This window comes from Pinus tabuliformis, chromosome X, assembly GCF_031772625.1.
Source record: "Pinus tabuliformis cultivar Carrire ecotype Pingquan chromosome X, CPIR1, whole genome shotgun sequence".
Taxonomy (NCBI): domain Eukaryota; kingdom Viridiplantae; phylum Streptophyta; class Pinopsida; order Pinales; family Pinaceae; genus Pinus; species Pinus tabuliformis.
In genome coordinates, this window is record NC_142308.1 from 1,130,015,942 (window position 1) to 1,130,034,362 (window position 18,421).

The following is an 18,421-nucleotide window of genomic DNA, read 5'->3' on the forward strand; positions in this document are numbered from 1 at the left end:
AGCCATGGTATTGACCATGATATTGTAACAAAGCCTATTTACAAAATAAGAATTTACATGGTAAAATGTAAATTCATGCAGAGGAATCTCCATGATTAAAATGTTGTTACATGTTTTTAAAAATGCATATATATGCCAAATTCATATATTAAATTTTATTATAATTAATAATGATAAAATAATTTAAAATGAAGTTATAACTTAATTAATTAATTTTTATGATTTTTTTTCTTAACAACGCGAGATGTATTATAAGTTAAGTGTTTTGATGCTTATAGATTTTTATATGATTGGGCTAGTTTAATATTACTTCAAAATTATAAAATGAATGAATGAATGAATGGTATTTTAACGTCCACGAGACTAAAGATAAACTATGGGACTACCAGCCTCCTTGTTTTTTTCCATTTGCAATTCAATCATTTTCTTACTCAAATTGATGATGAACTCACCCAACCTTCTATCAATCCCCTCATTGAAAAGACAATGCCAAGGAATTGATGCTAACATACTGCCATCACTATCCCTGATGTCTCTGAAAGCATCACATTCCAAAATGAAATGCTTTTCTGATTCCACTGCCCCTGTAGTGCAAAAAGTACACACCTGTTCTTCCCAAAATTCTTTAGGTCTCTTCCACCCTCCCATTTCACACCGAAGTTGATGTGAGTCAGTTCTTAATTGAGCAATAAGAATCTTTGCTCTTCACGAAATGCTAGCTCCAATGTACTCTTTTTGTTGGAGATCACAAGTGGGGTTGAAATCCTGAACATAGTACTTCTTTTTTCTACCCAACCCTTTTCCCCACACACGCTTACGAAACTTCTCCATAATGAAATTATTTAACTCCTTGCTATTTGTAGGACAACCATTGAGGTAAATATTCCATTTTTGCATCCATTTGTTGTTTTGTCTTATCCATGATTTCTTTCTTTCGCTCATGCCTTCATTGAAGATAACTTTCAGCCATTTACCGACTCCCATGAGAGATGAGAAAGATGAAAGATGAATGTCGAAGAGCCAAGGCCCAATAAACCAGTCCCCGACAACGGCCCCAAAAAATGTTGTCGCACAAAGTGTCTAGGCACTGCGACAACGATCAGAGTAAGGGCTGGCACTCTTAAATTCTTACTCCATTTAGACTCTCACCTAGACAAGTCAAGGGGGGTAGTCCCTAGGTAAATGGATGAAATAACCTATGAAAAACAGATTCTAAGAGGTTTTAATGATGGACAACTTGATGAATGTAAACGAATCTCGATTAACTTAGATGAATAGATCAAGTGCTAATGTAACCAAGACACAACCACAAGATAGAAACAATTATAGATCAGTGCCTTTAATTTGAATTAACCATCAGCTAAATAAAACAAGTTATCTAGAACAATCTTCAATATGTGACGAATAATGACAATCATAAATAATCAATATAAACACCCAACATTGTAACATGCAAAAGATTCCACATCTAAAATGATTTTCATTAACTGCCCAGATCTAGATTCAATTAACTTTCTTCAAAAACCAAATATGATTTAAAATTATTATTGCACCTTGACCATAGAAAAATATACATTAAATAACACTAAGGAATTTCAAATTCAAATATTAATTATTTTTTAGGTGATAACTAAAGAAGTAAAACAAATCAATGGGTTAAAAAAATCGAAATTTTTAATGGGCCATAGGCCACATTAAAATTTTTAATGTTTAAGCGAAAACCCCTTTATTTCATTTTAAATCCTTAGTCACAAATTTAGAACTTTTAGAAATTTTTAATGTTTTTTAATTTTTAGGATTTTTAAAATTCTTTTTAAATTTTTAGGATTTATTGAATCTTTTAAATCAGAAATAAAAGAAAGAAAATTAAAATGTGAAAAAGTTAATTTTTTAAAAGTTTTTAGATTTTTTAAATGTTTTTCAAATCTTTTAGATTTTTTTAAATTTTTAGGATTTTTTTTTTTTTTTTTTTTTTTTAATGTTTAGAAATATTTTAATGTTTTTAGTTTTATTTAACTTCTAGGATTTTTTAAATTTTTTTTATTTTTTTATTTTTAATGTTATGAATTTTTAAATTTTTAGAATTTTAGAATTTTTATGATTTTTTAATATTTTTAATGTTTAGAAATTTTAAAAGATTTTTTAGAATTTAAAATAACAAAAATAAAAATTTTAAATCAAATGTCACAAAGAAAAGAAAGAAAAACTATTTTTTTAATGTTTTAGTTTTTAGATTTTTTAGATTTTTGTAATTTTTAAATATTTTAGATTTTTAAGTTTTAAAATTTTAAAATCATAAAACAAAAATCATACATTACAAACTAAAAAAGGAATGAAAACAAATAAAGTCAAAATATAAGCGTATCAAAGCAAAATCAAATTGTGGAATACAAATAAAAATAAATAAATATATATACAACCCTAACTCCTACGATTATACAAGTGAATTAAAATAAAAAGAATGCATATATCACAATGATAATGAAAGTCGAATGTTTTGAGTTTTGCAGCTGCAGGTCTGGAAGACGGCGACAAGGAGCAACGAGGAGAGGGTTTGCATTTGACGGAGGGAACTAGAGGAATAACACAGGTTATAGTAGCGGAAATGGAAGAAGACTGCAGGTGAGAACTGCGTGAAGGATAATGGCAGCGGAGTGATGGAAGGTATGGTGGCTGCGGATAGGGAACGAGAGGAATGGGGCAGCAAGGAATGGTTTGCAGGGGACAATATGTAGATGGAGGGTTTGGTCAGTGGAACGGAGATGGCAGAAGGGAGCTGCTACAATGGGCAGGGAGGAAGCTCAGAATGGCAGCTGCGGGTTGATGGGGAGGACGAAGCCAAAAGGTGGAACAACTCGATGGAATGGAGGAAGGAGAGAAGAGATGCGTAGAGGGGTTTAGCAGGTTATGGCAGTTGCGTAAGGGTTTGCAGGACCCTGCAGAAGCGCTGATGCAACAATGAGCTAAAGATGCAGACTATGACAACGTTGCAGAGAAGGGTAATGCTTGGAGGACTGTGTGAGGGTTTGCTGCGTTGAGGAGTAGCGTAGGCAACTACATGGAAGTAATGGATGAGAAGCGGATTCGAATGGGGAATGGAGTAGAAGTGTGATGGGAGAACAAAAGGAAAACATAGGAAGAACCCCAAGTTTTTCCAAATCCCATAAAATTTTTCAGATTTAAAACTCTTAAAATAAAAATAATTTCGAAATTTTCCAGAACACAATAGTAAAAACGAATTCGAAATTTTCTTCTCAGGAAACCCCAGGCAGCAGAGAAACTGTAGCCCAAGAACCGAAGATAAATTTACCAGATTAAGATTCTATACATCTGCTTAAGATTCAGCGGTAAAACCCTTATAAATTTTCAGATCTGAATTTAAATTTGAACCCTGGACTGCAAAATCTCTGAATAATATCTCTGGAAAATAATGCTGTTGAACCCTAGAGATCCAAATCTTACCCTCCAGGGCCTAGGTCTGGACTCTGCACAATTTTCTTCTTCAGATCTGTAGCTGCAAGAAACAAGAAAACACCCTAACGATATATACAATGACCCGAAAAACCCAAGATAGAAAACTAAAAATAATTCGAGATCTATGTATATAAATGGAAGATCTATCAGATCTAGGGAGTGTGAGTCCATCTCCTTCCCAGATCTAATAATATGAGGCTCTCAACAACGAGATCTGTCGATTTAGCACAAAAAAATTATTTTTTTCAAATTTTAAAGATGGTAATGAGCTCAAAGCCCTTCATGCATCACCCATAAAAGATATCTTATGATAAGCCCGGGATCAAATTAAGCTGGCCTCTTTGGAAAACACGGATCGGGAGTTGGTTGGCTCAGCCAAGAACTTCCCTGAACGCCTGATGATCTAATAATCAAGGATTTCCTGCAAAATTCAATTTAACCATCAACATAGAGTGAGGAAACGATAATAAAATTCAGATAAATAGAGATACCTGGTATTATATTCAAAACTTAAATTATCATTCAAACCCTAGCGACTGAGGAAGATACCTATACTCAAATCACTCTTCAAAAAGCTATCATCAATGGCTAAAAGGAAATCTATGCATGAAAATGACACATCCTACAGTATTTCCAGGAAGAGTAACACCAGCAGAAATTTAACCCCAAAGTCTTTATTTATTGCTCACAAAAATATTACAAGAGAGCTTTTCGCTTAGTACACGATCCAGAGATCGGATGAACTGATTGACAAATGACCTTCTATTTAAAAATAAATCCTCCAATGGCTAGTTCGAGTGGTCCTCGTCAAAGCAATCTCGACTGTTGATGAGGATCAAAATTTATTTTAATCTCATCCGTTGAAATTTTAAATTATTGAGGAAATTCGAATTTCCCAATTAAATGCATTTTAATTAATTCAAAAATTAAAATTTTGAATTAATTTCCTCAAAATTTTGACTTTGACTTATCCCCAGGGACCAAAGGCTTAAAATTTAACAAAATAATTAATTTACCTTAGTCCCTGGACCTCTTAAACTTTAATTTTTGAAGGACCAATGAATTTTGTCTTTGGAGAATTTAAATTTACCTAGGACTTAGAATTAATCAAATTTTTGGCTTAAGATTTTAATTAATTTTGGCCAGAAAATTTAATTAATTAACCTATGAGGGGATAAATTATTTTTCCAACCCTCAAGACACTTTACATCATGATTTTCACATTTTTTACATCTCAAGGGAGAAAACCCATTTGTGATAGACCCTCACAGACTACCCATTTCTGTGACACAAATATAATCCAACAGACCAAACAATTTGTAATAAAATAACCTAACCAAATAGTTAGGATTATTCCCAAATTAATTTTACATAGACTCGATCTAGAACACTAGGACTTGCCTAAGATCCTCTTCTGTGTCGCCTCCTTAGAGTCTCTTTACTTCCCACCTAGAAGTTCTCGGTTCGACTCCTGTTGAGTCTCTCTACTTCCCGTCTGGAAGTTCTCGGTTTGACTCCTCCGAGTCTCTCTACTTCCCGTTTGGAAGTTCTCTTCTGGACTCCCTCTGAGTCCCAATTTTCTTCCTGGAAATCCTTATGCCAATGTCAAGTTGCTACTCTCCGATCGTTTATGCAACTGCAACACTGATCCAGATTCCTTGGCTAGAAATCCGCCTCGGTAGCAACTCCCTCTAGCTTGGTCTTGCCCTGTTAGGTATTGTTTTGATGACTGTACCCCACCAGCTTTGCTCCGCAAACTACCCATAGCCTCCTATGCCCCAGCAACTGAAGGATTGAGCCTCTTGGCTCTACGCAATCCCGGCATTGGTAAATCAAGTCCCTCAGCTAACTGCGTCAGCCCTCCTGGGCTCTTCGTGAACCTGATTCTGCCTTCCTCAACCTCTGTTCTGGCCTCTCTCTGGCCCAAACTAATGACGCAGTCCCTCTACATCACTCCTTCCTTTGTCGCTTTCTGCAAGGATCAACTCTATCACTTGGGACAACTGAATCTACTGCAAATGCTTTGCTTAGCTGATGCCTTCAGTTTTCCTGATATTTGCAACCACGCTCCGATACCATGTTGAATTTTCTAAGTCTATTCGTTAGAAAATTAATCTGTATTCTGCTAATTTATTTCTTCTACTTGTTTAAATTCGAACAAGTTATTTAATACATTTAAATACTGAAATAAACACAATATAGTCACAACATCTACAGATCATTGACTGAAAGAAAACAAGCACACAAGTGACACCGTTATTTTTGGACAAATGTCCCTGGAAAAACTCAATGTGGGAAAATTGGTGCAGCTATTTAGAGGGTTATATTATTATGCAGTCTATCTGAGTACAATTGGGTGCCTAACCGGCTCACCCGATAGAGAAAAATACACAACAGCAATACCTCTATATTCGGAAACAGGTATTCAGAAAACCTGTCCCAGGAAACCCTCTCCGGCAAAACTGAAGCTCAGTGCTGGCCCTTCTAGCCTCTGCATTAACCTTCTTCTAACGTGCGTCAACCTTTTGCTGACATGCGTCAACCCTAGGACCCTTTGTGTCAACCGTCTGAGGCATTGCGCAGCCTCTTGGACCCTCTGCGTCACTCCAGCAGCCTCTGCATGGATGACAAGTTCCTCTGGTCTTTGTGATGTCTCTGCTGGGCTCTGCGTAGCCTGGACTGGCTGCTTCTCTCACTCTCTCTACTTCTGCGCTGGTCTCTCAGTATTGTCTCTGCCTCTCTGCCTCGTACTTACTGCCCCTTGCTGTTGATCACTGATTCAACTTTGCTTAGCAAGCTCGCTCTAGCAAAATGAATCATTGATCACTTTGGTGTGTTCTCCAACTGACCCTCAAGCCTCCTCTTCTACTTTTCTTGTTGGTCCTTCAACGGTTGAGATTAAATCTCTAATCAACGGCTAAGATTAGATTTGGCTTGATCCATGAATTTTGGAACCTTCTAACCTAGTTTTATATTAATATCCATTAATATTTTATTTTTCCTAAGTTTAGACTTAAGAACTTCATTAAAAATATTAGTTATTTTAATATCTCCCAAACCAGGTACAATCTGTCCAAACCATTTCTGGGGCCTTGGAGATCTCATGTGCTTTAGCCTCTCCACCAATTTTCATGGCTAGAGCACATCCGTTGCTACCCCAAATCAACAAACCCTGGGTACGTCATCAATGGACACCTCAACAAAAAATGGCATCTCAGCAACAGGTGTATGCTCAATTGACTCCTTGCCAACCATGTCCCCTTCAACTACTCCATCTTTTGCCTTAATCCTCCTCATTTTCCCTGCATAATTCCAATGAATTCCCATTGATTTGTGCATTTCTCTTAGTTCATAGAACTCCCAAAAAGAGAGGAACGCCTGAATGCCATGCCCTAATGATTGGTATGCCTTCCAATTTGTTGCCAATAACTCCACATCAGTTTCAATAAGGTCTTGCCATCTTGAAGCATTATCCATAATTTTGGGCATAGTGGATTTGTTGTATAATTGAGAATGGTCCTGATCCCCAATTGTGGTATGAATTAACTGCTTCCCCACATCAATCATCATTTGTTGCATCCTAATCACCTCATTCAAGGTTAATGCCATGTTGTTTGATTTTAACCTTTGTTTGGATTCCATGATTTCTTAGTTTTTTTTTTCTTGGTCTTGTCATAGAATGAAGGGTTTCCCACAGGCTGAGCCAAGATTATGGCTTTGATACCACTGTAATATTCCTAACGGAAATATTAAGTGAATAATAGAAACATGCACTATAACGATAGCTAGGAAATTCAACACATACACAGGAAATCAAACACAAGAGGAAATGCACCACAACTCTAAGCCATTTTATTTATTTCTGAGCAAAATGGAGTACAAATGAGTATGGAATGAGGATCCTGGGCTTGCTACAGCAAGCTAGGCAAACCCCAGGTCAGAATTGTAATGCCCAAGTGCTAAAATGACTCCACCAACAACCTCTGCGCTGATCTAGAAAATCACTGCCACTGCTGCTGTAGGTGCACTGAGATTTTGGCCCTCAAATTTACTCCAAAATTTCTGCAAAATTAATGTAGGCTCTCTACACCAGCTCGAACAAAACCCAGAAATATCTCATGGACCCTAGTGGTCGAAATGGTCCCGGGGTAAACTACGCCATCCTCCAACAATTTGAGCTATTGTCTGCTAGATGGAACTAGGAATTCTGTCCTTAGAAGTGCCCAGAAAATTCTGTAAAATTAATCCTAGCCTTCTCTCACCAAGCCGACAAAAACCCATAAAGGGTTTGGGCTGAATCCATCGACCCCTCGTGACCCCCAACAAGTGTAAATTGCCCATTTTGGCCAAAAAATGCCCTATAGTTTAGATATTGCTGAATTAGTCCCAATTCCAAATCTCCCTCCAAGAAATCCCTCAATCACCAAGCAGATCCCAACTTGAATGCTCCCCAAATTATGAATCTCTTCAAGTGCACAAAAGCTGCTAGTAAACCCCTGCGTAGGCCCTGGAATAGATAAATTTGGTCCTCCAAAATGTAGCACCCTCGGCCCTATAAATCCCCAAGGAAAAACTCGTCCTCCCTATGGATAATTTTGCAAATTCTCTAGCCAAAACTCCACTCTCTGCTAGCCTCTCTCAACCCCTTCGAATTTCCTTCTACACCCTAAGAGAAGCACACTCTAGCTAGAAATAGTATGCAGTGTAGCTCATAGAGAAGCCCTAAGATGGACTCCTTACTCCCCTAGGGTGACACTCGAAGTTCACCGAAGGTAGAGGTGGAATTCCGCTTGGAATTTCTGGTGCTAAACAACACTTCTTGTGCTAAAGAACCCCAAGAGAAGATGAAAGATAAAATGTAATAGTCAAAAGATAATTAGCAAATGAGTTCATCCTCCTTTTATAATTTCTCCCCATGCTTCTAGAATCATTTTTTAATTATTATTCTATTGGTGGGGGCCATTTTCCACTAAGTGAATTTTTCCTCCATTTTAATAAAATAATAATTTGCCGCCAATCTCTAATTAAATAATACTTGCCAGCTTTCTCCAAAATAATATTTGCCTCTTTACTTAATAATACCAAAATTAGGTAAAATTCCCATGCTCACAAAATTGGGGATATTACAGTGTGGTGTGATTGTATGGACGCAATGTTTTATTTCTTATTGGCAGCGACAAAAAAAGCTATGGTGGTACAGCAATAGACGAACTGATTTGGCAATAGTCGGTTCATAAAACGAGAAATCTGTATGGCAGAGAACGAAGGCAGAAATTGGTAGGTGACTTTATTAGACTGCATGGCCCACTATTATTGTATGGTTGGGTGGTGGCCTGGAAGTTCCTAAACGGCAACAATTAGGGGATTAATTGAATACTATATTATTTTCTAATTGTTGTATGACAACTTTAAGGAAAGCAATGTACGACCATAGTAGGAGGAGGATAGTATGGAAATGTACAGCCCTACTCTGAACAGATTGCAGCAAAAAATGACATAGTTGCTCTGTGGGGTGGAACCGTGGATGTTGTTTGCAATTCATATGTACGTAATGCCAAGAACAATAAAAATTTGGTGTATGTATGGTGAAATGTGTGGATGCATTGATTATGGTGAAGTGATGGTGGCTGTTGAGCAAGGGTATGACAGTGATTGCTAAGCCAGGGTACAATAGTGGCTGCTAAGTAAGGGTGTGGTGGAGACTTCTATGTGGATGTAGTATGACTGGCTATGGTCTTGCTGGGTGGTGGGGGTATGAACTGTCCGGTGGTTAATTGGTTGGCATGGTTGCAATTAAACAAGTGGTACAAAGATTACATGTAAATGGTATGACAACCACAGATGTATGGTTGGAACTTGGTGGTGGCTAGCCGCTAAATTGTATGGTGGCAGTTCAAATTAAATTATATAGTCAATCATTTCAATTGTACAACGCTGAACTTATTAGAATTTTCCATACGGATTCTTGGTAACTTTATTTATTTATTTATTTTTGATAAATCGATCATATGGCTATACGGATCCAATGAATTGGATTTTACAATGGATGTAAATTTGTTTTCTAATATTTTTCTTTCTTTACCTGTCGAATACTCTTCTTCATGGAATTCTTGAGCTTAAGTGGCCAAAGGTCAGTCTTGTGGTCAAATACCTGAAGAAACTAGAGAAACTCTAATAAAGGAAATGATTGTGATCAAAAGCTTGGTCAGAGAAACTATAATAAGGAGCATGGCAAACGGCTGGGATAAAAAAAAACTTTTATATGAAATGTGATGGTCAAACCTTGCTCACGAGTTATATATCCAAAATATTTATAATATAAAGTAATTCAGAGGTTAAAATAATAATATATTCAATAATGTATGAAGAATTGATATGGCTGACAAATGAAGACCCCCTATATATAAAATATATAGGTGAGAGTGCCTTATAGTGATGTCTTTATAGTTGTACATGTCCTTTCATTATAAGTTATTATTTAATTATGACTGAGTTATTATATATATTTATGTTTCTCATCCTCTCTTGACCGGGTTTGTTTCTGCATTAGCTGTCATGCACTTTCTAGGTTTTCCCCTCACAATAACCTACTTGTATCCCTAGGTTATGTCGTTTCTTTTCCTGTTGTTGTTGTACTCATTTTTTCTTTTCATTTCTTATCTTAGGGAGCCTCTTGTACCCCATGTTTTTTATAGGCCTGTTATGATGGATGTAATCTCTAGTCTCTTTCACCTAGTTGGTCTCTAGTGGAGATTAATTTAAATATCATTTCATTTCCTTTTCCTTAAACAGTATTTTTTCCTGAAGTTTTTTTGCCAATAAGAGAGTCTGTAGCCAAGAATTAAGAAGGGACAGCCTTGCATTGAGATATGTTTTTCTATTTGCTAATGGTCAAAATCCTTAAAGATCAGTGATATCATATTTGGCTTGTCAGGAAATGCCCCCTATATTTTTCTTTTCAATTTTTCATGATGCCAATTCTATAACACTTCACTGCATTTTGGAAAAATAATTGCTTATTTGGAGTTTGGAATGGTAAATTGTTATCATTTGTGGTTTGCAGGTCACTTCAACGGCTGGAGGTGGCACTCTTACCTTGGAGTTTGGGCTTTTGAGTCGCTTGATTGGAGATCCCAGTAAATAACTAAACTGCCCCTTTTCACTGATATAATTTGCATCCCTTTGTGCAATGCTTACATACACATTTAAGGAAAATACTGGTTTTTAAGTATTTCAGCTGAAGTGGATATAACTACAAAATCAAGGGAACTATTTTTAGACACAAATATTTGAAGTCTGATCAGTGGCAAATATGTGGCATGATTATTTTTGCAGTTTTTGAGAAAGTTACAAAGAATGCAGTGCTGGGACTCTGGGCCCAACGCTCAGAAATTGGTCTTGTTGGAGCTCATATAAATGTTTTCTCTGGGCATTGGACTCAGAAGGTGTGATTAGCAGTTACTACATTTACAGAAAATCTCAGTAAAATCATGTTATGATATTTCCTTTTTACTTAATTTCTAGAACTGCCTGCCTTCTTTTTGACTGAGCAATTACTATCATCAAAGAATTTCAGTTGGGGCTGACTTTTTTAATTTTTATTTTCCTCCCACATTTGTAGGATGCTGGAATTGGCACCAGCATAGACTCATTCTACGAGTATCTCTTGAAAGTAAGTTTATCCCATGCATTATTAATTACTAAATAGATTCATTCAAAATAAATTAAAAAAATTAATGTTTAGTATGCTTGTTTGATTCCTTGGGATTTTTTGTTCTTGTTTTGATAATTATCATTTTGCCAATTCTTTTTGGAATTGATTGACTTAATTCATAGAAGTTCAACATTTTAATACCACATTTTCCCTTGCGATATATAGCTTGAACAGGTAATAATGTGTTGGGAACGTTATAATAATCCATGACTAATTTACTAGGAAATATTCAGCAATTACTCTTTGACCAATCTATGTCCACTTCGATGTAAATTAGAGTCTATTCTTTCAGTGCCTTGAGAATGGAACAGACCTAGGTTCTATTACAACCTATTTATAAGGCAGGTGACCTGGGCCTTTTCCAAGCTACCCAATTATAAGGCAGGTTGTCTTCAGAAGACATGTTCAAAGATATATTGATATGAGAATTGTACTTTACTAAATTGTAGTGACATAATTTGAGTCATATTTATAGGGTTTTGTACTCTTTTCTAGAAAGTTCAAGATTCTGTTGAATGGTGTCGTCATTAATGTCAATGTCAGTGTTTGAACACTTTTAATATGCATCATTGGATTACAATAATAGGAAGTACCAATGGACAAGAAGCCCTAGAAGAGAGGGAAAGGAAGCCCAAGTCTTGATGCCCCGCACTTGTTGGGGTATATGAATGGGAAGGACCGTGATTTTAATTTCCACACCATCATCATTTGAGTGTCCTCGTCATGTTGTTTCCAATGATAGGTGGCATGTCACATGGTTCCTCTCGGTTAAAGAGAGATGCCCCTTAGAAGAAATTGGACCCCATTGTCAAGGTCAATTGGGTTGGCTACCATTAAAAATATTTGGTTAAAAGGAGGTTATAACAACTTCCATTGCTAGTTGAAGTCGGCCGCCTAAATGGGCCATAAATCTCAATATTTTTATTAAAGAGTATGGAGCAACATTTTTCTATTCAATGATTATGAGGAATTTTTTTTATTAAAGAATGTGCATGGTTATATGATTACATGGTCATATGGTTGCATGGTTATATGGTTACGTGAGGCTCGCAATTGGTCATCACTATGAATTTTTGGACTGTACCACGTCGGCTCACATACCTCTTGGACCATCCGATAATGAATATATATGTGTGTATATTTGTGGGCTAAAGAAGTGTGCAAGAAGATCTCGTTGAAAACACACATTTTTTGTGGCAAAAGATTGATTGTTGCTCTGATTTGAGGTCTCTTTGCTCGATTGATCTGCGACCCTATCTTGTTGATATTCTTGGCCATAGTAAGTTGAGGTTGTGGATAGCAAACCAAAGATAATGTGGTTTGAGTACCTATGATTTGAAGACGATTCAATCAAAGAAATTGTTTCTATTTGTTTTATTGTTTTGGTATAGGTATAAATGGAAAACTCGTGATTTGAACACCACAGTAGGGGATGTTTTGGCGTATAAGAATGCTTAAGTTAGTTGCAATATCAAAAGCTCCCATGAATAAAAGCTATTGAAGATAGTTGATGCTTGAACTGTGTTTAAATCTGAGAATAAAAGTCTTACCTGGTTGTGTGAATGATGGACACAACCTCTTTATTCATGTGTTAATGATGTTTCTTCCTGTGCGATTGATGATAAACGCTGTGACAGATCGACTTATTTGGCGCGATAAGTATGTAGTCAAGTAGTTCTGGTTGCATTGATCAAGGCACGCAGTTGTGCGTCTACATCTTTGATCGAGTGCCCTCCTGCAACCTCGATCTCAGCCCTGCAACAGCTGCAGAAACCCTAAAACCTTCACATGTGTCAACATAATGGATAGAAATCAGATCTTCTTCCTTTGGTTGGATTTTCTCCTTGTCTTCTAGTCTTTTGTGCTCTTCTTTTTTTGCTTGAGATCGAACTACAAAAGTGTATATCCAAATGAGTTGAATCTCCTTCTATATATATGCTTTCATGAGGTCAAATAGCCTTTTCTAGGTTGAATTTTCACTGGTAGGGCTGACTTGAACTTGGAGGCTTATTTTGACTTTCTAGACTCAAAATAAATTCTTTTACAAGTTACAACTTGCCCAATAGGGTCTTATACAAATGATATTGACTCTCTTGACTCATGACAATAATTCTTATGACATGAAAAACCCTAGAAGCATGAAGAACATGCTTAACCTAGTTGACCAATCAAAAGAAGCATGAAACCCATGCTTGAAAATAATATTTTATTTTTTCTTTTGCTTGTTACATAAGATATACATAATGACATGAGTATAATGACAATTATGAAGATCGAAACTAGTTACATTTTCCAACACTCCCTCTTAACTAGGGAGGTATTCATAATTGTACAACTGGTACAAGGATATTCTCAAACTGAAGAGTTCTCATAAGAAGAGTCAGATTGGTAAGCCATCTTTAAGCATCAACATCGTAACTGACATTGTCAGCATAGTAAGGCCTTACCTGACAAGCTCTTCTGATATCAGTGCACAATGCTGGGAGCATAGTTGCAGGAATCGTCCCCCCCCCCCCCCCCCCCCCAAGGATCTGGAGGCAGAACCGCGTCTCGTACAGATCCGCCACTGATCCTTTAGCGGAACTGTGGATCCAAAAATCAGATTTGCGGTTTCGCCTTTTTTTGGTGATTCTTGGAAAATTGGATTTGTGGGGGTTCGATCCTCGGTTCCGAATACTTGATCTGCGTACCCGGAAAGGGTCGGGTGCGGATCTATGGACGTTTGGGTGTGTATCCACAGTGGATCACGAGCAGATCCAAGAGAAGTTGGACAGTTCACACGGTTCTGCGAGGACGTTTTGTTCTTTTTTGTTGGAAATTTCGAACTGTTATGTGAGGAATTACACATTCCGAATACTCCCAAGGTGCCCCTTGATGCTCCCTAGATTCTTCCTAGCTGCTCCCTAATGGTAATGTTAAATTCTTAAAGTAAAAGTGACATTCTCCTTTATCTTTCATTTCCATCATTTTACTTAAATTTTTAACATTACCATGAAATGACTCAGGATATTTGAGAATGGTTCCAACTTCATCAGACTTCATATGGAGAAAATATAATTTCATATCCCATTCAAAATTCAGCAGACTTAAGAGTTTTCAAGATCAGTGGGATTGTGGCGTTTTATTGGATTATATCATGTATGAGGGCACGGGATTGGCATTTAATCAAGAGCATCAAGCCCTATATGTACCCCAGTGTTGGTGTTGTTGATTGTCGAACTCCTTTGTCATGGCCTTAGCAAGTATGTACCCTTCACTCAAGTCAAAATCATTGATCAGGCATGTTAAGCTTTCTCTACTGTATTATAAGTCTTAGATTAGGCTGTTTCATCAAAATTAGGCAATGTTGACTAATATCCCTATAGAATTGAAGTAGAGGCAAAGGCTAGACAAGAGAAGAAGAGTCTAGATTCTATATGGTTGATGCTAGAATAATTAATCATTGATGTACAATGGATGCCATATCTATCTTGATTTATGTAAAAATAATCATGGTTTCATATTTTCTACGAGTAATTTGGTATTTTGGATGTTTTTCTAATATAAATGCAAATATATAGTAGAGGCTTCCGACATGCTTCACTTCCTAGATTTTTGGGAAATGACGCTTCCACATCCCCGCTTCGAAAAATGTCCTTGCTTTTTGCAACATTGGCTAGGAGGCTTTATGTGAGACACTCACTACCTCTCAAGGTACATACCCCATCCAAATGTTCACTAGGTATGTCCTTCTAGGACTATTTGTTGAGATTTTTGGTAGCATCGGATGTGCTCTAGCCTTGAAATTTGGAGGAGAGGCTAAGGCACATGAGATCTCCAAGACCTAGAAATCGTTTTGAGAAATTCCACTTGGATGAGGAGTTATTAAAATAATTAATGTTTTTAATGGGTTCCTAAGTCTAAACATAGGAAAATAAAAATATTAATGGGTATTAACAAAGATAAGGGTGAGAAGCTTCTAAGAGACGAGGATCAAGCCTGTTTTAATCTTAGTCGTTGATTAGAGACTTAATCTCGGCCATTGATTCATCAACAGGAAAAGTATAAGAGAAGACTTGAGGATCATTTGGAGATACACTGACAGATACTCAGTATCTCTAGGAAAATCGATTCTCAAGTAAAGGAGATCAATTTCAGAGGGAGAGTTGCAGGGTGGAGGAAGAGGAGGGCATCAACAACAGGCAATGACTGAGGAAGGGGTGACGCATGGACAATGGGAGACAGTGCAGAGAGAGATGCAGTTCAGAGGAGAGACGCAACCCTCACGCAGGCTGACGCAGAGGGACGCAGAGCCACGCAGAGTGATGTAGAGGTGACATAGGAGTGGGAGCAGGGTCTCCAAAGTGTCGGAAAGTCTCAAAGAGAAAGTCTCAGGTGTTTTCTTTTAGTTTCTCTGTAAAATCATTCTTTGTAAAAGCAATTGTTGCTGAAGATTAATAAAGTCCTTGTGTTGCACTGGTTTTCCCACATTGGGTTTTTTCGGGGACAATTGTCCAAAAACAACTGTGTTGATGTGATTGGTTCTTGTGCATGTATTTTTCTTTGGGTAATTGTGTGATAACTGCAGTAGAATTTATTTTAATATTTGCTGAAGGGATTTCGTAAATAACTTATTGTGAATAATAAATAGGTGAAATAAATCAGTCGGTGTAGTAGAATTTCAGTCTAGAAATTTTCGTATGGTATCAGAGCAGAGATCTGGTAACACGAAAGGAAAATCAACTATGGATCAAGAGCATGATGTAGAGGCATCCACTCAAGGGGACTCGTGCAGATTTCCAGAAGAATGCCCAAGGGACATGAATTACAATTATTCTATGTTAGCTTCCAGATTGGAAGGAGTCGCTTTCTTAGCAAGCTCTGCCTCCTCCGAGGTTTGGTATATAGACAGTGGAGCTTCCTGGCATATGATAGGAATCCGAGATAGTTTTTCAGATTATTAGGAAGAAAGAATGATTTTCAGATTACCATGGGAAATAAGGCAAAGTGTACTCCAGTAGGAAGAGGTACTGTGGTATTTCAAACCGAAGCAGGAGAGCGGCTTTGAGCAACCAATGTGCTACATGTGCCAAGATTAGGGATGAACTTACTCTCCGTATCTCAACTTCAAAACAAGGGCTATGACATTTTCTCCATTAAGGAGAAAGTATATGTCAAACACCCGAGTTGGAAAAAGAAGGCTCAGATTGGAATCAAAAGTAATAGGTTGTACAGGTTGCAGCTAGAATCACCAATGGCACTGATAGGTAGTAATGGAGACAAAGATTTCAATGAACTATGGCACAGGAGGATGGGACATTTACACTATGGGGCTTTGAGAATTCTCAGGAAAACAGTATCAGGAGTTCCAGAACTAAGTACCGAATGAGATGATGTATGCAGAGGGTGCGCTCTAAGAAAGTATGCCAAAGAAACGTTTTCCAAAAGTAACAATAGGGCTAAGAGTGTGCTAGGATTGATACACTCAGATATCTGCGAATCGATGTCCACAAAAGCTCTTAGTGGTGCCGAATACTTCGTCACCTTCATTGATGACCATTCCAGAAAGACTTGGATCTACTTTCTGAAAACCAAGGATGAGGTTTTTGGTCGATTCAAAGAGTTCAAGGCTCTAGTGGAGAATCTGATAGGAAAGAAGATAAAAGTGTTGCGCTCAGACAATGGTGGAGTATATTGACAAGGAATTCACTGATTTTTGCACTAAGGAAGGCATTAGAAGAGAGTGGACAACTCCCTACAATCTGGAGCAGAATGGAGTAGCAGAAAGGAAAAACAAGACTATTTTGGAAGCAACTAGGGCAATGCTGTATGATTAGGATATGCCTAAATTTCTGTGGGCAAAAGCATGCAGGACGACAATTTATGTCCAAAACAAGACTCCTCACAGGGCATTGGGCAAAATCACTCTGGAGAAGGGCTTCACAGGGAAGGCACCTGAAGTCGGTTGTTTCAGGATATTTGGGAGTTTAGCGTATTGGCATATACCCGAAGAAAAGAGAAAGAAATTAGATCAAATTGTTGAGAAAGGATATCTTGTGGGATATAGTGAGAATGCTAAGGCATATAGAGTCTATCTTCTAGGGAGTAGGAAGGTAGTAGTTCGGCGGGATGTAAAGTTCATGGAGGACAGAGCTTTAAGGAAATCCTGAGAAATGCCTTCCGAGGAGCAGTCGAAAGACGAGCTGTTGGTGAAGCCACTTTGACCAGCAGAAACTAGTACCAGAAATTCTCCTAAAGACAAAGCTTTAGAACAGGAGAAATCTCAGGAAGAGGAAGAGCTGATAGATGTGCCTACTACCAATGGAAGAACGAGTCGGGAACTCCGACAGATTCTACGAGATGCAGAGGACTTCATTGGTGCACCCAAGAATAATAAAAGGGAGCGAAGACAACTAGATAGATACTATGCCTTAGTAGCTCAGGTTGGGGAACCTCTTAGTTTTCAGGAGGCCATTCAACATCAAGTATGGGTAGATGCTATGGCGGAGGAATACAACTCTATAATGGTCAATGATGTCTATTCAGTGGTACCTAGGCCTCAGTACAGATAAATGGTAGGTTCGAGATGGATCTACAAGGTCAAATATGTTGTAGACGACAGTGTGGAGAACTACAAAGGAAGGTTTGTGGCTAAGGGGTATGCTTGGAAGCAAGGGATAGACTACGAAGAAACCTTCACCCCAGTAGCCAGGTATACTTCTATTAGAACCGTGATATCTCTTGCAGCACAGATGGGGTGGGAGATTCATCGGATGGATGTCAAGACAACATTCTTGAACGGGGTAATAGAAGAGGAAGTATACATTGAACAACCAGAAGGTTTTGAGACACATTAGAAGAAATCTCATGTGTGCAGATTAAAGAAAGCCTTGTATGGGCTTAAACAGACACCTAGAGCATGGTACGATCGAATTGATGGCTACTTGCAGAAGATGGGGTTCGTCAAGAGTGATGCAGACCCTAATCTCTACTATCTTGTCGTAGAGAATGAGCCTCTAATTCTAGTGTTATATGTGGATGATCTCTTCTTGACAGAATCATCCAGGCTCATCAAAGACTGCAAGAAGAACTTAGCCACAGAATTCGACATGAAGGATTTGGGACAAATGCATTATTTCCCCGGGTTGGAAGTTTGGCAGCAAAAGGGTGAGAGCTTCCTGGGACAAGGGAGATATGCTACAAAGATCTTGAAGAGATTCAGGATGCAGGACTGTAGACCTATGGCTAGTAGGC

The 18,421-nt window shown here is 37.7% G+C and overlaps 1 protein-coding gene across 5 annotated transcripts in view; it reads left to right on the forward strand.

The window, feature by feature from the left end:
- The window catches only part of LOC149143811 (Glycosyl hydrolase family 47 protein), a 425,142-nt gene that overhangs the window by 279,822 nt on the left and 126,899 nt on the right, over positions 1 to 18,421 (forward strand). For all 5 annotated transcript variants that reach the window (XM_089447853.1, XM_089447852.1, XM_089447854.1 and 2 more), the window contains 3 exons: positions 10,538 to 10,610; positions 10,810 to 10,919; positions 11,096 to 11,146. In XM_089447853.1, the coding sequence (XP_089303979.1) occupies positions 10,538 to 10,610; positions 10,810 to 10,919; positions 11,096 to 11,146 (234 nt within the window). The remainder of the gene's footprint in view (positions 1 to 10,537; positions 10,611 to 10,809; positions 10,920 to 11,095; positions 11,147 to 18,421) is intronic.